General features: G+C 46.9%; 2 protein-coding genes across 2 annotated transcripts in view; both read left to right on the top strand.

The window, feature by feature from the left end:
• Nucleotides 1-17,995, top strand: part of Inpp5b (inositol polyphosphate-5-phosphatase B) — a 62,654-nt gene extending 44,659 nt beyond the window's left edge. The window contains 11 exon segments of the mRNA XM_032898420.1: nucleotides 825-936; nucleotides 2,669-2,778; nucleotides 4,065-4,200; nucleotides 8,116-8,226; nucleotides 8,759-8,921; nucleotides 9,813-10,048; nucleotides 11,849-11,962; nucleotides 14,627-14,711; nucleotides 15,053-15,180; nucleotides 16,327-16,438; nucleotides 17,198-17,995. Of these exon segments, the coding sequence (XP_032754311.1) occupies nucleotides 825-936; nucleotides 2,669-2,778; nucleotides 4,065-4,200; nucleotides 8,116-8,226; nucleotides 8,759-8,921; nucleotides 9,813-10,048; nucleotides 11,849-11,962; nucleotides 14,627-14,711; nucleotides 15,053-15,180; nucleotides 16,327-16,438; nucleotides 17,198-17,313 (1,423 nt within the window). The 3' untranslated portion in view covers nucleotides 17,314-17,995.
• A 1,027-nt stretch (nucleotides 17,996-19,022) lies between these two features.
• Mtf1 (metal regulatory transcription factor 1) overlaps nucleotides 19,023-24,103 on the top strand; it is a 41,839-nt gene continuing 36,758 nt past the window's right edge. Inside the window, 2 exon segments of the mRNA XM_032898356.1 lie at nucleotides 19,023-19,127; nucleotides 21,020-21,475. Of these exon segments, the coding sequence (XP_032754247.1) occupies nucleotides 21,071-21,475 (405 nt within the window). The 5' untranslated portion in view covers nucleotides 19,023-19,127; nucleotides 21,020-21,070.

Genomic DNA, 24,103 nt, shown 5'->3' with positions numbered 1-24,103 from the left:
CTTGCTCATTTCTCCTTGATTCCAGTGTCAAACCCATAGTTGCAATCTCAGAGAGCAGATTTTACTTGTTTTGCTTGTTCTTTTTTTTTCATTTATCCCCAAAGCTGGCTATTTGTCAGATTTCAAAGCCTTGGAATTTCAGACTTTATGGTCACAGTTAAAGTTTTTGGAACTTCTTTTATAAAGAGGAAGCCCCTGGGGTCCAGTCCAAAGCCGTGGTACTATTTCTGGCTTCTTGGCATTTTGGAAGCTGACTGGATGGCTGTTCTTCTCCAGGGTCCCTCATAGGGAGCACGTCTTCTCCGCTCCGAGGCCGCAGCTGTCACGGCCCTTTGTCTGCTTTTAGGCCGAGGATGCAGTTGTTGGAGACAGTGTAGACTGCTAGGCAGATGACTTAGCGACGTGGTTGTTGGCTTCAGGTAGAGCACTAGAGTTCATGGCGTGTCTGATGATATCAGGAAGCAGCAGCAGGTGATACGGAGCATGTGACACAGCTCTTCCCAGGAGTTCAGAGTAAGCCAGCCGTGATGTGGTGGGTGAATCCAGGCTCCACCGTTAAAAGTTCAGCTTTGCTTCAGAACATTCCATCTAGACACAGGCTAAGAGTGCATTTGTGGTCTGGGATGTAGCACAGGGTCCCTGGGTGACTGGCCCTTTGTGACAATCGAGTCTGCAGTACATTAGACGTGTTAGTGAGTGGGTGGGAAGGAAAATTCTGCAACAGTTAAGTCACTGTCCACCCTGGGGCCTCTGTCCAATGCATCTTGGATTGGGTGGGTGAAAGCCCCTCCTAAACCCTGTCACTCCGTGCTCTGCCCTCACAGTGTGATCTTGTGGCTGGGGGACCTCAACTACAGAATAGAAGAGCTGGATGTGGAAAAGGTGAAAAAGCTCGTGGAAGAGAAGGCCTTCCACACCCTGTATGCGCACGACCAGGTACAGATGGCCACCATGCCTCCTCCACTGTGAGGGCACAGAGCCTAGTTTCTCTTCCATCATCTTGGGAGGTTTCCCCAGGACCTGATGCTGTCCACACGTGCCTGTATTCTGTGTGTTCTTCTCTGTGGGCTCTGTCCTGGAAGAAGCACCTGTGTCCTTTGGAGGAAAAACACACCCTTTCTCATTCACTCAAGAGATCGGAGTTGGGGGGTTGGTGATTTAGCTCAGTGGTAGAGCGCTTGCCTAGCAAGCGCAAGGCCCTGGGTTCAGTCCCCAGCTCCAGAAAAAAAAAAAAAAAAAAAAAAAAAAAAAAAAAAAAAAAAGATCGGAGTTGGGGATATAAGGGCTTTACATTATTAATTTTTTCCTCAGTAAAGAAAGTATGTGGTACATTTTGGGTGATTTAATAATTCTCTTTAGAATGAGTCCTCTGCTCCTGTCTCCTCCTCCTCACTAGTTTTCTCCAGTGTGAGTAAACTCTTAGCTCCTCTCTTCACGCTGATGAGTCAGTTCTGCAGCCTGCTGTTCCTTACCATCATTCGATGTAGCATGTCTCTATGAGAGCAACGGCCACTTCACAGGCTGAGAGAAGCCTGCGTCTGACTGTCCCAGCCCCCGGGAATGTCAGCGGAGACCCTGGAGAGGGCAGTGGGAGTGGGTGGGACAAGAGGCGAGAGAAATGGAGACAAGACAGTATTCAGATCAAGTCTCCTTTTTTTTTTTTTTTTGAGCTGGGGGCCGAACCCAGGGCCTTGCGCTTGCTAGGCAAGCACTCTACCACTGAGCTAAATCCCCAACCCCTCAAGTTTCATTTAATCAGGCAAAAAGCACTTGCTTTTAAACAGAAAAATCACACAACACAAAATGGTAGTCAGGGTAACAATAAACATACATCACGTCAGAAACCAATGGCATAAGTTTTGATTTCCCAAAAACTTCTTACCTGCAATAAGTTTCAATTTTCTGAAGTTTCTAACTAACAATAGAGTGAAACTCATTCTTGTACAGAAGCAAGCTACCAGAAAGTCTCCAGTATTTTTGGCTGGTGGTAACCCCCATGCATGTTACTTGGAAACAAGGGCCCATGAAGTGGAAAACACCTAGCTCAGACAAAGAATGGCATAAGCAGGCCGGGTGGCCCCAGACATCTGACTTTCTTGGCTCTCCTCCATAGATTTGAGACTTCTTTTTTTCTTTTTAAAGAATTTTATTTATTTATTTTATGTATATGAGTACACTGTAGCTGTCTTCAGACACACCAGAACAGGGCATCGGATCCCACTACAGATGGTTGTGAGCTACCATGTGGTTGCTGGGAATTGAACTCAGGACCTCTGGAAGAGCAGTCAGTGTTCTTAACCGCTGAGCCATCATCTCTCCAGCCTGACTTGAAACTTCTTAAGTGCTCAGGACTGTCCAGGATGCTGAAGCTTGCTTTCTTTTCTGTGTGAGCTCTTCTCCTGCTCTTGACAACCTTGGCATCATTAGGTCTAAATCCTTTGATTTTTGATTTTCCATCTCTTTCCCAGTACAGAGCAATTGGATGAGAGAAATCTTAACCCTCTGTCTCTCTTTATGAAATCATTTCTTTATTGATTCATGGAATAGGGGTAGTTTTCTCATGGGTCCTTTCTCTTTCAGGTAGGGCCTGGGATATGGATTGATGTTCCAGCCTCTGCTGATCCCAGGTTTGACCCTAAGGGCTCTCTTGTCTTCTTCTTTTGTCCAGCTGAAACTCCAGGTCGCTGCCAAGACTGTCTTTGAAGGCTTCACAGAGGGTGAGATTACATTCCAGCCTACTTACAAGTACGATACTGGCTCTGACAACTGGGATACCAGGTGGGTCTGAGGTCACTTCAGGGGTTAAGGAACTGGGAATGCAAGAGTTCTGGGAAGCATTGGCCCCTGTGGGCCTGAGGAGCGTAAGGTTCCTGTGACTCTCCATGTTTTTCATGGTGGCCAAATATTTCCTTTCCAAGCCCACTTCATTTCCACATTATTTCTTTCTGACTGCCCTAAGTTGTTCCATATGGGTTGACTTTTCTTTTCCTTTTAAAAAGATGTGTGTGTGTGTGTCTGTCTGTCTGCCTGCCTGCCTGCCTGCATATGTGTATGCGCACTGCATGCAGGCCTGGTGTTTGCAGAAGCCAGAAGAGGGTGCCAGATACCCTGGAACTGGAGTTAGAACTCCAGCTGGTTGTAAGGCACCATGTGGTTGCTGGAACTGAACCCAGGTCCTCTGTAAGAGCACCAGTGCTCCTAACTGCTGAGCCATCTCTCCAGCTCACCAATTGACTTTGAGCTGTGTTTATGGTAATGTGAGGATTCCAGCTAAGCTTGTACTTGGTCTTGACGTATTAGTTAATATTCCTTCATTCCCTCCCTCCCTCCCTCCGTCCCTCCCTCCCTCTCTCCCTCTCTTCCTTCCCTCCTTCCTGGATTTATTTATTATGTATGCAGTGTTCTGTCTGCATGCATACCTGTATGTCAGAAGATGGCATCAGATCTCATTGTAGATGGTTGTGAGCCACCATGTGTCTGCAGGGAATTGAACTCAGGGTCTTTGGAAGAGCAGCCAGTGCTCTTAACCTCTAAGCCATCTCTCCAGCCCCATAGTTAACATTTCTTTAAAGTGCTTACAGTATGCCACATGCTGCTGTATAAGTTTGATTTGTATGTCTCATTTCAGCCTGTTAAAAGCTCATTGGGGTGTATATGGTTTGTTATGAGACTGTGGACTAAGGTATAGAAAGTTCAAGAACCTCCCAAACAGAATTTGAACCCAGGCAGCAGAAATTCACAGCCTCTTCCCTTAACCACTTCCTGTTAAGGACTGTAAATGCTTCTTCTCCTGTTGCTTTTTCACACTCTTTCCACCCTCAGCAGGGCAGTACAGGGCAGGGAGTCAGCTGAACTGTTTTCTGTTGGAGCTTTCACAGTTGCATGGATGATACCCATAGGAGACACCTCGTTCCTCCATAGGCCTAATCATCCGCCATCTTAGATCCTTTAGCTGCATGGATGTGAAGGCTCTGCCTCATTGCTCCCTGCCTGAGCCATGGCAGTCACTGAACACTGGGCTGTGGTGTTTCTGTGATCGTACCAGCGTGCTCTTTGTCTTTCAGTGAGAAGTGTCGTGCGCCTGCCTGGTGTGACCGAGTCCTGTGGAGGGGAAAGAACATCAGTCAGCTGAGTTACCAGAGCCACATGTCCTTGAAGACCAGTGACCACAAGCCTGTCAGCTCAGTGTTTGAGATTGGGGTAGGTGGGCAGCTGGTTTTTATACCAGGGCTGCCTTTTGTCTTTCTGATCTCTTTCTCTTAGTCTTGAATATGAGGAAGCTCTTTTTAGGAATTGATTAAGGTCCTGGAGGGATGGCTCGGATATTAAAAGCCCTTGCTGCTTTTCCAGAGGATCTAAATTTGGTTCTTATCATGTTGGCCTCCTCAACCACCCGTAACTCCAGCTTCAGGGGATCCAGTGGCCTCTGCAGGAATTGCATATCTGTGGTATACAGACAACATGGAGGCAAAACGCCATCTTAGTCAGGGTTACTCTTGCTGTGAGTAAATATGACCAAAGCAACCTGGGGAGAAAAAGGTTTATTTAGTTTACATCACAGTTGATCAGAGAAGGACGTTAGGACAGGAACTCAAACCGGGTGGGAATCTGGAGGCAGGAGCTGATACAAAGGTCGTGGAGAAGCTTCTCCTTGCTCAGCCTGCTTTCTTTACACAGCCAGGACCACCAGGGGTGTGTCCCCACCTCTAATGGGCTGTCCCCTCCCCCACCAATCACTAATTAAGAAAATGTCTACAGCCTCATCATAGAGACATACATAAAATAAAAATAAATACATTTTTCAAAACATAAAATTTAAGTGTAAAGTTAATTACTACTTGCTTTGATATACCTCTGATATTTCCACATACATGGACGTTCCCTTTTGCCTCTGGACTCTGTTTATACATTTGCAGCTGAGTGTCGGTATTCTATGTACGACACACAAATATTTACTTTTTCTTTCCTTAGTAAAAGGACTCACATTATACATGTGCTGAGGACATCTTTTCCCTGCATCGAAAATGTTTTAGGGCTGGAGAGTGTGCTCAATTGGTACAGTGCGTGCCTAGCTTGCATGAGGTGCTGGAGTCAATTTCCAGGACCACACAAAGCAGATATGGTAACCCATACTTGTAACCCCAGGACTCAGGAGGCAGAGGTAGGAAGAACAGGAGTTCAAGGCCATCCTTGGCTACATAGGGAGCTCTCAAGACTGTGCCCTCCCCTACGCCCACCACACAGAAGGTTATGTTTTAGGAACTGACGCAGTTTCTTCCTCGTTATTTTGTTTTTCTCGTTTATTTATTGTGTGTGTGTGCATACACATGCATCCTCCAGTGCTCAGGAAGGGCAAGGACTTCTGGGAATCTGTCTTGTGTATCCCAGGGATCAAACTCAGGACAGATGGCTTGGAGGTAGGCCCCGGTATGTCCTGAGCCATCTTACAGGCCTCTTCCTTATGAGTGAGAACTTTGCTGCGGTAGGGATGAGTTATAATGTATTGCTTTGTTTCCAGAATAGTTGCCTTACATGTGGTGCTATAGTGACCGTCCCTCCACAAGTATTTTTATGTCTGTATTTATGTAGAGAGATTCTCAGTGGTGGCATCCATGATTCAAGGGGAGTATATTTTGGCAAGATGGTAGAGGCCTGTGACAGGATTGATTGAACCCAGAGTTTGAGAACAGTTTGGGAAACATAGCAAGGCTATGTATTTAAAAAAAATTTTTTTATTAGCATTTAAGAGGAAGTGCAGGGGCTGGAGAGATGGCTCAGCGGTTAAGAGCACTGGCTGTTCTTTCAGAGGTCCTGAGTTCAATTCCCAGCAACCACATAGTGGCTCACAACCATCTGTAATGGCATCCAGTGCCCTCTTCTGGTGTGTCTGAAGACAGCAACATGTACTCACATACATAAAATAAATAAATCTTTTTTAAAATCGAGGGAGTTGGGGTTGGGCATTTAGCTCAGTGGTAGAGTGCTTGCCTAGCAAGCGTAAGGCCCTGGGTTTGGTCCCCAGCTCCGAAAAAAAGAAAAGAAAAAAACCCAAAAAACAAACAAACAAACAAAAAAAAACAAACGAGGGAGTGCAGTAAATATATGTGAAGGGACATAGTAAAGAAACTGCCTACAAGAGTGCTTTATTATTGGGGGGGCCACGGTTGATTGGATTTGATTTGTTTTTCAAGACAGGGTCTCTCTGTGTGTAGCCCTGGCTGTTGTGGAGCTCACTCTGTAGACCAGGCTGGCCTCAGAAACCTGTCTGCCTCTGCCTCCTAAGCGCTGAGATCAAAGGTGTGCGCCATTCTTTATTGTGAACAAGAGAGGCAATATCCAGAGGCATCTGGAGTAGTCTAGAGTCCAGAGAGAAAACTGAGCATGGCCTGGTAAGGGCGAGGGAGAGCACAGTGGAGACATGAGATAGGAAGGGAGAGAGCTAGAGAGTGAGGGGAAGGAAGAGAGGTGGGCAGATCCAGGGGAGCAGACAGTGTTATGGATGAGTAGCTGGGGGGAGGGACAGGCCAACAGACTGTTGTGGACTTTGAAATGTGTAACAGGCACTTATGACAGACACTGAGGGTGCCTGGATGCCAGGCTGGGCCTTGATATTCTGATAGGCACCGCAGGTAGCCAGGTGTCCCTTCTGCCAGAGATAAGGGAAATGACTCCTTTTAGGAGAAGGAAACTGATTTCACACAGTCCTAAGGAATGCTTTTATCTCACCACAGGAAACCCTCCTGTAGTCACAGCTTGAGCTCATTTCTAGATCTATGGACTACCTGAGACCTAACAGTTAGTGCCTATTCGTTTATTACTGTCTACTCCCAACAGCTCTCACTAGTTTTTTTTTGGTTTTTTTTTTTTTTTGTTTTTTTTTTTTTAGGATCTGGGGACCGAACCCAGGGCCTTGTGCTTGCTAGGCAAGCGCTCTACCACTGAGCTAAATCCCCAACCCCAAAAATGTGAAGCCCAGGCTGGCCTCGAACTCGTGATCCTCCTGCCTCTGCCTCCTTCAGCAAATCCTACCGGTGTGCGCCACCACAACAGGCTCTCACTAGTTTTAAAAGAAAGGTTTAATTAACTCTTTGGTGGCAGGGGCTCACTATGTAGTCCAGGCTAGCCTCAAACTCAGAGATTTGGATTAAAAGTATATACCAGCACACCAGGCAAGATTTATTTTTAATTTATGTGTATGAGAGTTTTCCCTGCATGCTTTTGTGTATACTGCCTGCATGGTTAGTGCTCCCAGAGACCAGGCGAGGGCACGAATGCCCTGGAAATAGAGTTCTGGGTGATCGTTAGTCTTCGTGTGGGTAAGGAGAACCAGGTCCTCTGAGCTGTCTCCCCAACTCCCCTCTCATACTTCCACCAACTGCATGTGAGCTTATTTTTCCATAACTTGACAATAAGCTTTTCAATCTTTTTAGTCAATACAATGAGCAAAAGAGAGTGAGCACCAGTGGCTTTGTGTTGCTTTGTGCCACCTCCCCATTCGTTCTCCGAGGTATTGGGTAGATATGGGTAGATCTGAAGTTAGAGAAGAGCCTAAGACTGGGTGTGGTGGCTCTGGCTGTTAAGCTGTGCATTGGAGGCCAGCCTTGTCTACATGCCGTCTCTGAAGTAGGAGGAGCAGGGGTCGGTGGAGGGCTAAGTAGTGTTGCAATCGTTTTGCTGTTAAAAATAAAAGGTACTTATAATTAAGATATGGAAGGGAGAGCCTGGCACTCCTCCTTCTTGCTGATGAGCTTGGGTTAAAAGAGTTAAGAAATACATCTTTTTATCAAAACCCTTAGGGGAAAACCCCACTGTTGGCCTTTGGGGCGTGGGAACAAGCAGGACCAAGATAGAAACCCAGCGTCTTTTGGCTAAGACCTAAGACCTAACAGGAGGCACCACCAGGATGCTCCAGGCTCCTCCTGCTGACTAGAGAGCAGGCAGCCTTGCCATAGCTGGATCTTTCTGATTCTGTCACTGGGTTATAAACTAAATTTACTTAGCTTTCACTTGTGAAATGCTGTTAGTTTTGGTTTCTGATTTCCCAAGTACACTCAACACTGAGAAAGAAGAATGGGCAGAAGGCTCCACACTCAGTCTCCGATGTTTCCCTCCCAGGCGAGGGTTGTCAATGAAGAACTCTACCGGAAGACCCTGGAGGAAATCGTACGCTCCCTGGATAAAATGGAAAATGCCAACATTCCTTCTGTGACACTCTCCAAGCGGGAGGTAGGAAAGACCCGGACCTGCTAGAGTATTAACATCAGGGGTTGGGGGTTGACCCAGTTGGTAGGACCTGCGTTCAAGCCCTAGAACTCAGGATGGGGTAGCATGGCCTTTATTCCCAGAACTTGGGAGGCAGAGTGAGTGGATCTCTGAATTCGGGCTAGCCTGGTCTTTAATGACTTCCAGAGGTTCTAGGCCAGCCAGGGCTACATACCGAGACTGTCTCAGGTTCACAGGAAGACAGTTCACGCTGTGGATGTGCAGCTCCTTGGCAGAGTGAGCTGGATGTTTAGGTCATGGGGCAGTTAGAGAATGGATGTAGAAGATGGAGACTTGGTTTGCTTCAGGAAGTTTACTTATAAAAGCAAACTTGGGCTTCAGCCTGCATAGCTGCTGGTCTTCAGTGGCCATTGTGCCCTCTCAGCTAAATACACTTCAAAGAGGTCGTCCTTATTTCCAAATAGTTATTCCTGGTCAGGGTGGGTGCAGCTCGAGAAGAGAGCACTGGTTCTGACCAGTCCTCATTTGTTCTCAGTTCTGTTTTGAGAATGTGAAGTACATGCAGTTACAAACCGCGACCTTCACGATTCATAATGGCCAAGTGCCCTGTGAGTTTGAATTCATCAACAAGCCTGATGAGGAGACCTACTGTAAGCAGTGGCTGTCGGCCAAACCCAGCAGGGGCTTCCTCCTGCCAGGTAACCCGTCTCTTCCTAGACTCTGCTTTCTCAAAGCCCTGCCTGTCCTTTTCATTTTTCTACATAAGCTGTTTGCTTCTGAATGCTTCATTCTTTGCCTAAGACTTTTGGTTTTTTTGAGACAGGGCCTCTCTATTATGTAGCCCTGGCTATCCTGGAACTCACCTCGTAGCCCAGGGTGGCCCCACAGAGATCTACTTGCCTCTGATGGCTCTGAAATCACACACACACACACACACACACACACACACACACACACACACACACACACACACACACACACACACACACACCAATCCTGTCCAATCCCTATAACTGAACTCACCCATATATAAACTAAAAAGTGCTAAGAAGCATGCGCTCAGTGTTAAAAATGGTTTAGTCGCTTGCGTGCTCCGTAATCGTGTGTCAGACGCTGCTACTTTAGGAGTCATCTCTATTGCTGATCTTCTGTAATCCGTGCCCAGTTATCTACCCTGTGGACAGGGAGAAGTTATGGGCAGTCATCTAGAAATGGCAGCATCTCCATTGAATGACAGCAGGATTATGGTGTTTCCTGGCTTGTTCCCAGGCGATAGCTTCCCTGGATCTGTGCCTGGCCCAGGGCCGGTCCTCTGATTCATGCCTCCTTACTGGACGACTATTCCTGGTTGAAGCCATGCTACTTAGTATGTGGGCTTCTTGATGGTTTGTCTGCCCCGTGTGCATGTTATCTTCGTATTTCCGGGCTACACTGTTCACATTTTGTGCTTCTCCAGTGCCAAGCACACGGGTCCTTGTTGGGTGATCGTCTGTCTCCTTTTTCAACCCTTTCTATCTCACTCTATGCCCTCCTGCCTTTCCTCCTTTCTCTTGACTGCTCCCTAGCTGACTTTTAAACTCTTCCTGCAGATTCTCATGTCGAGATTGAACTGGAGCTCTTTGTAAATAAGGCTACCGCCACAAAACTCAACTCAGGCAAGGACACCATTGAAGACATTCTGGTTTTACACTTGCATCGGGGAAAGGATTACTTTTTGTCCGTGACCGGGAACTACCTGCCCAGCTGTTTCGGGTCTCCCATCCATACATTGTGCTACATGAGAGAGCCCATCTTGGATCTACCACTGAAAATTGTTAATGAGCTGGTAAGTAGCAGGCCTCGAGGAAACCCCCAGTACTGGGAACGTGGCTCACACACCTTATTTCTATCCCTACCTTCCTGGACACAAGCGTTTCGCAGCTTCCTTGAACTTGCTTAGTATCAGTGCAACAAGCCACCCTCAGAAGGACAGTGAGCTGCTTCTCATCACTCTTGTTTTCTTGCTGGCCTACTTAGACTTCTTTGTGCTGACGTAATGAAGCAGCAGTGGTGGTGGCCAGCAGGTTGAAGGTAGTCTCTCTTGCCTGCATCAGTGTTAGCTGCCCTCTGTCTTCTGCACAAGTCTTCCAGAAGTGAGCGCAAGCTTCTACAGCTTAGAGGCAAGAGCAAGAGAGAAAAGCTAAGTTATTACATGGCATGGCTAACAGCCACACAATATCAATTCTGCCTTACCGCGTGGTTTGGAGCAAGTTGTGAAGCCAGCCCAGATTCCAGCGTAGAGACTCCACCTCCTGCTGTGGACAGCCGTGGGAGATGGTCACGCTTTCCAGTCTGTTTCATACCCGGGCATGCATACGTGCATGCAAGTGATGGAAACAAAACTTCTGTTCTTTATAGAGAACAGAAGCTTAGCTTTCACAACTCGGGTGGCTGAAGTCTACGATAACATCCCTGATGACGCACCTTCTTTGTTCACACATGACTGTCTCAGTGTCCTCCTGTGGCAAGAGTAGGCGACTCTTGGTTTCTTACTGCACATGAATCCCATTTGTGACCACACAGCCCTCATGACCAGCCACCTCCCAAAGGCCCCCCCTACCAGAAACCGTCACATTGGTGATTAAGATTGGACATGGTAATCTGGGTGGGGTGGAGGAGACGTTGCCTAAACATTCAGTATCCAGCAAGCTCTGCAGCAGAGAAACTTAGCCGTGATCCTCAGTTTCTAGTGTAAGTTTCCATTTTAAAAAATGGGGCTGAGAGACAGCTCAGTTGATAAAGTGCTCGCCATGCAACCATGAGGTCTTGAGCTCAGTTCCCCAGAACCCACATAAAAGATACATGTCTGTGCTCCCACCTTTGGGGTCGGAGACAGGTTTTAGACAAATGGGAAGGACTCAGATTCAGTGAGAGACCCATGTCTCAAAGAGTAAGTAGAAAACAACTGAGGAAGACACTCAGTTGTCCTCTGGCCACCACATGCACAAGTACATCCATGCACACAGCATACACACACACCAACCAGTCCAATAAATAATGACAGTCTGGCAGTAAGTTTGCTCAGACACACAGGCTCCTACAGAGACCATCCTGACACAGCGGAACAAGCTTGGCAGTTTGTGCACTTTTCCCTTTGAGTGCACTTTTCCCTTTTCAGTTAGGGATCTTGAACTAGTCTCTGTCATTTAATGTAGATGAAAACAGGAGCCCAGTCAAGGAAACTGAAATGTCACAGGTCACATGCTGAGTGGCAGCAGGCCTGGAGCTTACAGTTTTGGGCTCGCAAGTATGTGCCCTTCCTCACTGGGTCACACAGCCTCTCTGGTTGTCACAGTGGAATGCTGGGAAATAGAACTTTTTTTTTTTTCTACTAAGTTAGGACATATATAACCCTTTTCGTGGAAACTACTTGCCACCTCTCTCCCATCTTTAAAAATCCCCTTCTTGTCACCCAGGTGTACCTCCTGGACTTTTTTTTTCTTTTTTTGGCCTCTGGAATGTCCAGTTAGTGGATTGAGGCGTTGTCCTTTCCTGTTGTTTGCCGTTCTCATCCTTCACTTCCTGAGGCCAGCCTGGTAGAAGTGCCACCTCGTCACGATTTGTCATACTTTTTCTTTCTTTGGAGACCTTGATGACAGTGCAGACTGCAGATGACAGGAGCCAGTTGGAGAAACCCATGGAAATCCCCAAAGAACTCTGGATGATGGTCGATTACCTATATAGAAATGCTGTCCAGCAGGTAGGTGGGGCTTAAGCCAGTCAGACCTGACTGAGGCCAAGCTGCCTTGAGAAAGACCTAGAATGTTTCTGTGTATGGAAAGCTTTTGTCCCAAGGAACCTGTGGATCATTTTTCTGCCCCCAGGGCGTTCCAGTGCCTGTTTGACACTGGACTGTGATCCCCATTGGGGATTCCCAGCACTGTGCTTCTTCCCAAGCCTCTCCTTGGTCCCTCAGAGAAGGACTTCTGAATGCCCTCTGCGAGGTCATTTTGAAGTCTTGCAGGAACTCTCACCAGCTTCTGAGAATGGAGGGGCTAGATTGTTGACAATTCAGGCAGAGGACAGACGGAACCCCAGACCATGAATCTGGAGGGCTGATTTCTAGAGAGATTTTTAGGCAGGCTTCCTGGGTTGGGATTAGTTGGTCAGTTTGACTGACTTGGCTACAGGTTTGTGAGCTCCAGTCTTCAAAGCAGGAGCCTCCAAAAGGGTCATAGGAAGCTAGCAAGTTGGGGAGAATGCAGGGGATCACAGACAATTAAGATATATTTGCTTTAGCAGCACACAGGCAATTAGTCGGGCTGACAGTGACAGGTACCCAGACACAGGACATCACACAGTAGACACACAGGCAGGCTGGTAAAGGCAAAGACTCTTGCCTCTGATCTCAAAGTCATGGTTTGTTGTGGTTGTTGTTTTAAGATTTATTTATTTATTTCTTTTGTATATGAGTACACTGTAGCTGTCTTCAGACACAGCAGAAGACAGCATTGGATCCCATTACAGGTGGTTGTGGTCTACCATATGGTTACTGGGAATTGAATCAGTCAGTGCTCTTAACTGCTGAGCCACCTCTCCAGCCCCCTCAAGGCCATGTTTTTAGATATTTTAATCTTGCAGTAGAATATATTCATACTTTCTTTCTCTCCCCTTTCCTCTCCCCTTCCTCTTCTCCCTTTCCCTCTCTTTCTCTGCTCATTCCCCCTCCCCAACCCCCGGCTCCTTTTCCCTACCCTCCAGTACTGAGGATCGAACTTGGGCTTCATGCATGTTAGGCGAAAGCTCTCTACTAAGCTACACTTCCAGCCCAGCAACATACATTCTTAGGATATTCTGTTCTCCATTTAATTTCAATTTTTCTAGACAGAGTCTAATATTATAGCGCAGTCAGGCCTTGAACTTGCTATGTAGCTGAGAATGACTGAACTTCCGAGTCTCTCACCTCTACTTCCCAAGGGCTGAGGTAATAGCTGTGCACCCCCTCACTTGGTTTATGTGGTGCTGGGAATTGAACTCAGCTTTATGCATGCTAAGCAAGTGCTCTAACAACGGAGCTTTATTTCCCAATTATTTATTTTTTTGAGATAGTAGTTCACTATGTAGCCCAGGCTAATGGCAAAGTCACTAGCCCAAGACAAGCTTTGAACTCATGAGCCTCAGCCTTCCGTGTACTAGGACTGTAGGTGTGTACCATTGTGTCTGGGCCTTTTCACATGTCCGAGTCTGCTCTACCCACAACCCCTGCTGATGTTGCAGTATCTCAAACTGTGTTCTGTTTATCCAGTTGCTTCACTTAACTCTTGTAGCATCCTTTGGAGGAAACAGATACCCTGAAAGGCTATTAATACACAATAGTGGAGGGATTAATTAGTTCTTTTTTTAAAATTTACTTTATTTATATGAGTACACAGTCACTGTCTTTAGACACACGAGAAGAGGACATCAGATCCCATTACAGATGTTTGTGAGCCACCATGTGGTTGCTGGGATTTGACCTCAGGACCTCTGGGAGAACAGTCAGTGCTCTAACCACTGAGCCATCTCTCCAGCCCTAATTCTTTATTTTTTAAAAATTGAATTTTTAAACATATCTTGTATGTGTATGATTATGATTATTTTAATCCTAATATTGTTGGAACCCTGGGCCTCAGCTCTCTACTGAGAGAATGTACCAATGAGTTACATTCCTAGGCCCCAGACTTCACTTCATTAGAAATCTGTCTTCTGTGTGGATCTTTCAAATGTAACTTGTGAGAAATACATGTAATATTATTGTTGTTATTAATAGTTACATTGGGACTGGAGAGATGGCTCAGCAATTAAGAGCACTGGCTGCTCTACCAGAGGTCCTGAGTTCAATTCCCAGCAGCCACATGGTGGCTGATGACCACCTATGATGGGATCTGAGGCCTTCTTCTGGCTTACAGGCACCCGAGCACTAGTCCATTAAACAAACAGTTATGTTGTGGTGTTCTTTTGCTTTATGAAACGAATGAATCCAATGTATCTTGAGGCTTATGAAAATGACGTTTACTGACATATTTTTCTTTGCATGTATTGAGGGATTTTTTTAGCCCTCCCATCTCATTTCGTTGTTTATTTTGGCTAAGGATTAAAGTAGCTTTTCCGTCTTATACATGGCATGTATAACACTTAGGTCACAGCTCTGCATGAGTTTTCTCTTATACTGGGTCTTGTTTTGTGTGATGTGGCCTACCCATAGCCTTATAGCACATGCCTAATGGCCTATGGTAATACCAGCCTCAGTGACATTGTCCACTGTAGTGATTCAGAAGTCTCACTTACACAGCTGTGTTTTGGACTCGGGTGATATGGGTGACTCAAGAAATCACTGCCAGTTTTCTGAGAAAATTATTGTTTTATGTCTTTCTCCCCTTTGCAGGAAGATCTGTTTCAGCAGCCAGGCCTGAGGCCAGAGTTTGAGCACATAAGGGACTGTTTAGATACTGGAATGATCGATCACCTCTGTATCCTTCAGAAATGTATATGTGCATGTGGGAATATGAGAGTTTTTAAAAGAGAGAAGACTATCTCAAAGCCCAGGGTCCGATATTGTAGCCTGGCTAACAGGTCTACTCACTCAGCACCTGTCCAGAGAAGACATTACATGTGAAAGCAGTCAGTGTAGCAGGAGCTCAGGAGAGCCGGGGTCACTTGACAAATAGCATGTTTCTTTGAGACATGGGCTGGCATCCTATCTCTGAGTAGAGCCTGACTGAGCAGGCGTCACGGCTGGCACATGCTTGTCCCTGGGCCTTCTCCTCCCCGTGGGCAACACTGTCACCTGTTTCTTAACACTGGGCCAAAGGCGCTAACAACCATTCTGTAGCCGAAGCCTTGCTGCTTTTCCTAGAGAGCCTGCCGGAGCCCGTCATCTGTTACAGCGCCTACCACAGCTGTTTGGAGTGTTCTGGCAGTCACACAGCGAGCAAACAGGTGAGGGGAAGCACTGAGCTTCCGCATGCACACCAGCTTGTCCTGGGCACACGAAATCCAGCGGAACAAAATGTGACAGCCTCTCTCGTGCAGTGACTTGGAAGACTAGCATCATTCCTTCTCAAACCTGCTCTTCCTCTCATGTCCCTTTTGCTTTTAATAGCATCACCCTTAGTTCCAGTGACTCAACCCCGAAACCTGAGTCATTTCTGATTCCTCCCTTCCTTGCCTCCCACGTGCCTAGTCCCATTGATCCATTTCTTCTCCGTTCCCTCCCATCATTGCTCTGTTTACTTGGGGCAGTGCCCTGTGCTCTTGCTCCCCCTCCATCCATGTTGCTCGCTACAATTAGACTGTGAATTTAGAAGTGTCATCCTGTGGGACAAAACCATACTTACCTCTTTCTCACTGCTGCTTAATGACTCTTTTCCCTTTCTTCCTTTCCTTTTCTCTATTTCTCTTTTCTCTGAGTTCAGGCCTTTCCCTGTGACTCAGTCTGACCTGGAACTCAGTGTGGCCCAGTTCACTGTCCTTCTGCCTCAGCCTCCCAAGTCCTGGGATCACCAGTGTTTATCACCCACCCAGTTCCATGATAGGATCATGTAGCACACACAGTTGCCGACAGCACGGGTTCCGGCACCTTCACTCACACCCGTTTCATCTGAGTGTCTATCTTCTGGAACCTACCTTTTCCCAGCCCCAGCTCCCCAGCTGATTCTGTTGTGCAGCCGTGTGGGCTAGTCACTGGACTCCAGCCTGGACAGCCAAGCAAGCCTGTGAGCTGTATGTTCCTGCCCACCTTGGCGACTTGTGTCCTTCCTACTTAACATTTTGCTTTCTCTTGCCTTCTTTGCCTCCAGTAGCCTAATACTTGCTGCTACAAGTCTAGTTTTCTCTTATATTCAAGACCCGACTAAAACATCATAATTCCCTGAAGTCTGAGGTCTTTAGTTTTAGAAGTGTGATTTCTAAATTCATGTAGCATTTACCTTTGTTCCGCTTGGATACTTACGCTGAGTGGCAAGTGGTCAGCCCTGTGTGTAGTCTTACGTTCATAAGACATGTTCTCAGTTCCTGGAATACACGGGTACCCTGTCAAGTACCTAAGGGAACGAAGCCGCCAACCTCGCCTTCTCCCTCTTTCAGGTCATTTCCACTCTCCCCACCTTCCACAAAAATGTCTTCAGCTACTTGATGGCGTTTTTGCAAGAACTGCTGAAAAATTCAGCAAAAAATCATTTGGATGAGAATATTTTAGGTAAGTGACCAAGTGTCGGACAAGCATCTGTACAGAAACTTTGAGGAAGCTTTTTTTTTTCTTTTTTAACTTTTTAAAAAGTGGTCAAGGTATGTTGCTGAAGCTAGAACCAAGCTCCTCTTGCCTTGGTCTCCTGAGTGCTGCATATGTCCCATCATGTCTTGTTTTGGGGCAAAGTTTATAGGCAAATAATTTGTTTGGGGGCTGGAGGGTATGACTTAGTGGTCGAACACTTACCTAACATGTGCAAGGCCCTTGTATTAGTTCCTTGTTTTAGTTAGACGGGCTGGCTGACAAGGCCCCGGGCTCCACCTCTCTCTTCTTCCATATCAACTAGGATTACTAGTATATGCCAGCATGCGGGCATTCAAGTGGGTGCTAGGGATCTGCACTCAGGCCTTCTGTCATGTTTGCATGGTAAGCACTTTACCCGATGAGTCGTCTCCCCAGCCCTTATTTATTTTTTGAGGCAGCCTCCCACTCTCTAGCTCGGCCTGGCTTGAAACTGAAGAGTGGTAGGAATACAGATGTGTGCCACCACACCCAGCTGTTTGTGTTTCAAAAAGAAAATACGTGGGTATAGCCATGGTGCATGCCTTTAATCCCAGGTCTCAGGAGGAAGAGGCAGATGGAGCTCCTGAGTTTGAGGTAGCCAGGTCCTGCCTTTAAAAAAAGAATGCTTGAGGTAGTCCGTTCTCTCTTCCAGCCACTCTGGTGTCCTAGTTGCTCAATGGTATTTTCTGTTTCTGTCATGCACAGCTAGCATATTTGGCAGCTTACTGCTCCGAAGCCCAGCTGGTCACCGAAAGCTTGACATGGCGGAGAAGAAGAAGGCCCAAGAGTTTATTCACCACTTCCTCTGCAATCCACTCTGAGCCTCAGTCCTCCTCGTTTTCCTCAAGGCAGCCACAACTGTCAGCCCCCCCTGTTTCAGCTCACGACCTGCCTTAGGATGGTCTGAGGCCAGCTGGAAGAATGGCAGCTACCTGTTTCTTGAACCTAGACCTGTCCCTTACCCATGCCGTTGGCTTGCACACCCATGCTGATTTATGAAGACATGGGGGAAATCCACCGTAATAGAACTGACGTTCCATGTTCAATTTTAGTTATTTAACGCAAATAGATCTCTATTCATTTTTATTTAAAAAGTTTTAAGTAACTGTACTTTGCCTTATTCAACCTGCCTCCAGGACATGCAGTCAGTGAGTTCCCCATATTCTGTACTGAGCATCTCATGGTCAGACACTTGGACTAACCGAAGTCCTTGAGGGAAAATGGCTTAGACAGCAGGACTTTGCTTAGATGTCCCTGGATAAACAACTTTAGCCATCCCAGATGCTTCCACTGTCCAAGCTGAGGACATGTACATGCATAGGGCAACTGTACCCTTTCTACTCAACTCCAAGGCCTCTCAGTCACCCCTAAAAGCACTGAAGAAAGGGGGTTCTGGTGAAACAAGTGGGATTTTGTAGGCTCTCCAGTCCTCCCAACTGTATATAAGCTCACCTTTCATAATGTAATATATTTTAATGATAAATGTATTTTTAACAGTGGTGACTATGTTCTCTTTTTCTTAGTTATGTGTATGTGTGTGGTGGTGGCAGTGGTGGCAGTGGCGGCAGCATTATATGCATGTGTGAATGTGCTAGGAGAGGCCAGAGGCTTAGATTCCTCTGAACTTAAAGGAGGTTGTTAGCTACCCAATGTGGGTTCTGGTTTCGAAAGAACTCTCAGGTCAGCGCAGTTAGGTGGTCTTAATCATTGGTCTTCTCTTCCCCCATTCCCCTCTCTCAAAAGATGGTAGTTCCTGACATCTAGTCCTTTGTGGCTTAAAAACAGAGCAGCTGATCTGGGACCAAAGGGACATGTGACATTCTGGTGCGTGAGAGTCACTTAGTCAAACTTACTCAGAGGGAATGGTACAGCAGTTTGGGCCTGAATCCTGATCTTGCCTATAAAGACACTGCTCCAACTTAACGTTCTAGAGAAGTCGTTCATGGGGTAAATAAGTATAACGAATATAGTAGAAGCACTAGGAAAATCTCTTCTTGGGCTTTCAAATACTGCTACCAGCTAGTGGTTTCGAGGGTGGTTGGATGAGTATTAGGAGCTGACAGGAGACTGGCCAGTAGGTGGCGCTGACCTCCCCCAGAGCAAAATCCCTCCTTAAGGTTGGAACCGCTAGCTCCGGCGGGCGCGTGAGAACGAGACACGCTCTGCTCAGCGTTCCGATCCCAGGGTCCTCAGCCAGGTGAACTATGTGCGTTGGTACAGTGGGGCGAGAAAAGGGACGCCGCGGGCTGGCCTACGCATCTGGAAGGCGGCGGCTAACTGCACCCTTCCTGCTGCAGCTGTGCACGCAGCTGGGGCTGAGAACACCTCGATTCCATGGCTGACGTCGCGTATTCTCCGGCGCCCGAGACCACCCGCTCCCTACGGTCAGCTTCCCAGTGCAGCACGAGAGCGCCTGACCCTGCTCGCTCCGCCCACAGCCTGCTGGTTAGAGGAGCGGTCTCAGCCCCTGGATAGCAGAAGCCAATCACAAGCGGCAGCGGGCGCAGGGATCCGCCGGCCTCTCCTTCCTCCGGAAAGCGGAAGCGGAAGTGACGCTAGGGACAGGTGGGGGCAATCATGGTGCCGCTGGGGAGGGGAGAAGCTGCCGCTGCCGCTGTTGCCGGGAGCCGCGGAGGTAAAAGCAGAAGCTGGACTCGGCTGGGGCTGGGACTAACCGGGGGGCGCGGGACTTGGGCTCTCTGCCGAAGCCATTCCCGGTTGAGACTTCATTCCAGTCACCCGAGGGACCCCACCCCTCCTCCGTTTCCATGGGGATGGGTATCCAGCCCCCCTTCTCTGTTTCCATGGAGACCCGGACCCTGCCCCTCTTCTCCCAGCTCGTAGCCCCCAGACTGCCTCGGGGTTTTTCTATGTAGCCCTGGACTGGGGGTGTTTTCCCGGTCAGGGTCTTCCTGCCAGTCTCTCAGGGGTGCTCGGTTCGCAGTCCTCGGCCACCCTCACACCTCCTGGTCTTGTTACGGAAAGTTGGTCTTTGCGTTACCGCCGAAGGTGCCGGGGCAGCCCACCGGGGACTCTTATCTCTCCTCTCAGATACAGAGAAACGTGTATTTCTGGGGTTGCGTAAGCAAAGGTTCGGGCTGGTTCCTCTCAGATTAGATCCCTTAATCTGTGTCTGGTAACTACCTCACCTTCTTGTCACTCCGGCTCACTTGCTGACTCCGAGCAGAAGAGAAAGTGCAGAACCAGGTTGAGAACCAAGTGATGTGTTGGTTATTTTAAATTCTCCTTTTGTGTCTGCCAAACCCACATTTGTAGAACCTGTGTGTTTTCGGGTGAAGGAAGAATCACCATTCCAGACCATGAAAGCTTCAAATTTGGTAATTTCCTCAAGAGACTATCTTCAAAAAAGAGACTATCTGCATGTCTTTCATTCATTTTGCTGACATTTCCTGACCGACTCGTGTCAGTATGCTTTATGTTAGGGACAGCCTTTCGGGGCAGAAAGCCTAGTCACTCTGTACACGCATACTCTCTGGTCCATATCGTGTTTTACGATATAAATAATTAAAGTGATTTGCATTAGCTATTCCTTATTAAGGTTTAGTCCCCTGCACCCCATGTGTTCTAGAAATGGCAGAAGGAAGCCACCCTCTTTCTACTGCCTGGCGGGATTGTACTTTACCTGCAGTTTCTCTTTCTGTATGAAACAGGAACCATAGGTCCCACTGTCAAATGACAGGCACAGATGGGTTGCCCAAGCAGTAAAGGGCAAAAGTAGGGTTTGTAGGTGATTATGTTCAAAGCCTTGTTTCTGCACCATCAACGACGTGAGGCTGTGTACTGCCTCTCAGTGCAATTGAGGGAGGAGGGCGTTTGGATGGGAGTGCCTCACTTAAGGTTTACAGCAACTTTCCTTTAAGCAGCCACCTGTTTGCTCTTTTATCCTCATGAGCTGCATAGTACCTGCTAGTAAAGCTTAACGCCATCTTTAAAGTATGTGACAGTAAGTCACATTTAGAAGGTCCTGTGAACGCCAACTTTGAATTTGGGGCAGGGGAGGGGGATTTGCTTTTTCCTTAACAGTGACTGATTGTGTCAGATTTTAAGTATTTCCAAGGAAGATGATGAGGAGAGAGAGAGAGAGAGAGAGAGAGAGAGAGAGAGAGAGAGAGAGAGAGAGAGAGAGAGAGAGAGAGAGAGAGAGAGAGAGAGAGAGAGAGAGAGAGAGAGAGAGATTGATTGATTGATTCTCACTGTGTATCTCTGGTTCACCTGGAACTCATAGAGATCCAGCTTACTTTACTTCTCAGGTGCTAGGGTTAAAGTCATTCATCACCATTCCTAGGCCTGGATTGCTCTCTGTCTTTTTGTTTTGAGACAGAGTCTTACCACTAGCCCTGGTTGGCCTGGAACTCACAGAGGCCTGCCTGCCTATGCCTCCCAAGGTCTGGGATCAGTTAGCACTTTGGTTTGCTCGTTAAACTGAGGGAAAGTGAACCATAAGGATGACTTAGGATGTAGGTGGGTCTTGTGCTATGGTTCTAACTCTGGTGTTATCTGTTGCAGAAAGGCCATTGCCTTTTCATTTCTCACAATTGGGCTGAGCACAAGTGAACCATGGGGGAACACAGTCCAGACGACAACATCATCTTCTTTAAGGGAGAGGAAGATGACCTAACCCCGCATGACAAGATGCTCAGGTTTGTGGATGACAACGGACTGGTGCCTTCCTCATCTGGAACTGTTTATGATAGGACCACTGTTCTCATAGAACAGGACCCTGGCACTTTGGAGGATGATGAAGACGATGGACAGTGTGGAGAACACTTGCCTTTTCTGGTGGAAGGTGAAGAGGGCTTCCTAATAGATCAGGAAGCAATGTCCCAGGGTTACGTACAACACATTATCTCACCAGATCAGATTCATTTGACTATAAACCCTGGTTCCACGCCCATGCCAAGAAACATTGAAGGCGCGACTCTTACTCTGCAGTCGGAATGTCCTGAAACGAAACGGAAAGAAGTAAGTAAAGCCGCAAATGAGGGCCCGGTGTGGCTTTGGGGCAGCTCCTTCTGCAGCGCGCTGGCAGTTTTAACTGGGGGTTAAAGGAGCTCCTGGGCTTAGAGCCTTCTGTAGTCATGCCTCTCAACAACACATCCGCTTCCTGTTTTGTTGTGACTGCTTTCTAGAGCTTTCGATTGTATGGCCACATTGTAATTGAGGAATACTGCATTGTAATATCTCAGATGTTCCTCTCCAAATCATAAATAAAGTAGAAATTTCACCAAAGTGAATTCATGTTTATACTGTGAAAGTAACAGCATGGCTTCTCTGATAGTCAAGTGACTAGATTTGTGTGTAATAATAGAACTGGCTATACGTGATTTGTTTTGGAGATGCCTGTAGGAATACGCTTTGTTAATTTATAGAGTACTTAATGGATAGTAAAGGGAAATTTTTATAATCCAGGCAAGAAACCACAAATGAGATCAGGTTAGCTAAAGGTTGTCACCTTCATGTTCAGGAACTGTGGGTGACATAGTGCATTTCAGGAGAGCGTAGAAACTGTAAAGCACTTTACAGATTGTAGATGTGCATTTGAATGAAAGAAATGACATGGCTTAAAGGTAGTGAGTGGTAAGCATCATCCAGGGACTACTGCAAGTTAATTTGAAAAAACCAGGTTACTGTCAGTTACAGTGCTGAGGACTAATGTCAGGTACCACCAAGCAGAAATAGGTTTAATTTCTTGAGGAAATATTTTCCTTTTTTTTTTGATGCAATGAAGGTTTGAAATTACGTACAGCTTGTACAAATGACTTACTCATGACATTTGCTTTTTTTAACCTTAGAATCTCAGTGTGAAGGCTTTAGTTAGGGTGGAACGCCTGCCTCCCTCACAAGGGATTGAGCGCTAGTACTGCAAATAAATGAATAAGTAAATAAATACCTCAGAGCTGTAAATACCTTAGCGAGACCATCATGCCCTCCCTCCCAGTGGGTAGAGCGGTCTGTCTCTGCAGCCTCGCTGGCTCTCTTCTTGGGTCTGTGCTTGAACACTTCTGAATGGCAAGAGCACAGGGTTTTGCAGCTCAGCCCAGTCTATTTGTTGGCCTGCTCTGATAGCTAAGAAGTGTTTGCTCGTACAGGACTAAAGTCTGCCTTCGTGTACTGCTCCAGCCTCCAGTTCTGTCCTGAGAGCTGTTCTTCTGTGAGGTAACCTCACATACTTAAAGGTCCTGTCCTGGTTTTTATACAAGCTGGCCATCTACACTCTAATATCTTTCTGATGGCATTTTCCCCCAGCCTCTCATCAGTTTGGTTGCCTTTAACTGAAGGAATTCCAGCTTTCCAAAGTCCTTTTAAAATCCAGAGTTGAGCATAATCTCCCAAGAGTGAGTCAGCCTGGCCAATCGAGTGGTTCTTATCTCTCTCTTCATCTGGACAATGAACTACAATGACTGTCATCTGTGTTTTATTATCAACATCTCACTGTTGGCTTGTGCTTGGAAACCTCTAGAAGAGTGGTTCTCAGCCAAGGGCAGTTCTCCCCTCAGGAGACATTAGATTGTCACAATGGGGAGGTGCTAACTGGAATCCCTAGGTAGGGCTAAAGATGCTGTTAGACATTTTGTAACACGCAGGACAATCTCTGACAAATACTTACCCATATGTCTGCAGAGCTTGGAGAGAGAACCCTGTTCTGCATTGTCATGGGCTCAGCTGTCAGGTCGTGTGCTGGCGCCGGTAGACAGGCTTGTAAACCTTTGGAGTGTCTCCATACTGACCTTTTCTTGTTGGTTTCAACCAGTATGCAAGCTTGTAGGGGTTCACCTGCCTTCAGCTGACTCTGTTGTTGGTGGTGTTCTTTTTAAGATGTCTGTCCCATGTATCCCAAGCTGGCTTCCAATTTTCTGTGTGGTTAAGGTTGACCTTGAACTCCAGATCTCCTGCCTTCCCCTTTCTAGTGCTAGGATTACAGGCATGCACTGGCCTCACAAACGTCGTATCGAGTAAGGTACTGCAGGTGATGGTGATTTACAGGATAGAGGCAGAAATACCTGGTGGCTGTGGTGTGAATCCTAAGGCGGTAGACACGAAGGGTGCCAGGGCTGTATTTGGGTGCTGTTTGGTTAGGCAAGGCTTCAAGGTGGTCTTAAAAATGTGTTCAGTTTTGAGAAAAGCTGGCATGAGTATTTCTCAGAGATGGAGGCAACATGAATAGAGAAAGGGAGATAGAAAGCAGAGGTCCCTTTCAGGGAGCATCCCCCTTAAAACAGAGTTAATGCACATGTTTTGTTTTCTGTTTTGAAACAGTTTTGCTATGCACTGCAGACTTTTTTTTTTTAAAGTGTCGATCCTCCTGCTCCCCTTGTGCTGGGATTACAGGCATACACCACACTTTTCTGCAGAGCTAAATAGTAAATGTTCTTGTCCTTACAGACTATATGGTCTCTGTTGCAACTCTTCCATTATAACACAGTCTCAATCATAGACAGTGTAGAAGTGGGCTGGGGGTGGAGTTCAGTCGGGATATCATGCCACAAGGCCCTGGGTTCCATTCCCGACACCACAGTAAAACAAAAGGATAAACGTAACCATGCATGCTGGCCAAAATAGACTTACTGGCTGTAATTGTCAACCCTTGGA

Source organism: Rattus rattus, chromosome 1 (genome assembly GCF_011064425.1).
Source record: "Rattus rattus isolate New Zealand chromosome 1, Rrattus_CSIRO_v1, whole genome shotgun sequence".
NCBI lineage: Eukaryota > Metazoa > Chordata > Mammalia > Rodentia > Muridae > Rattus > Rattus rattus.
The sequence above is the reverse complement of the archived record's forward strand: the minus strand, read 5'-3'. Positions and strand labels throughout refer to the sequence as shown.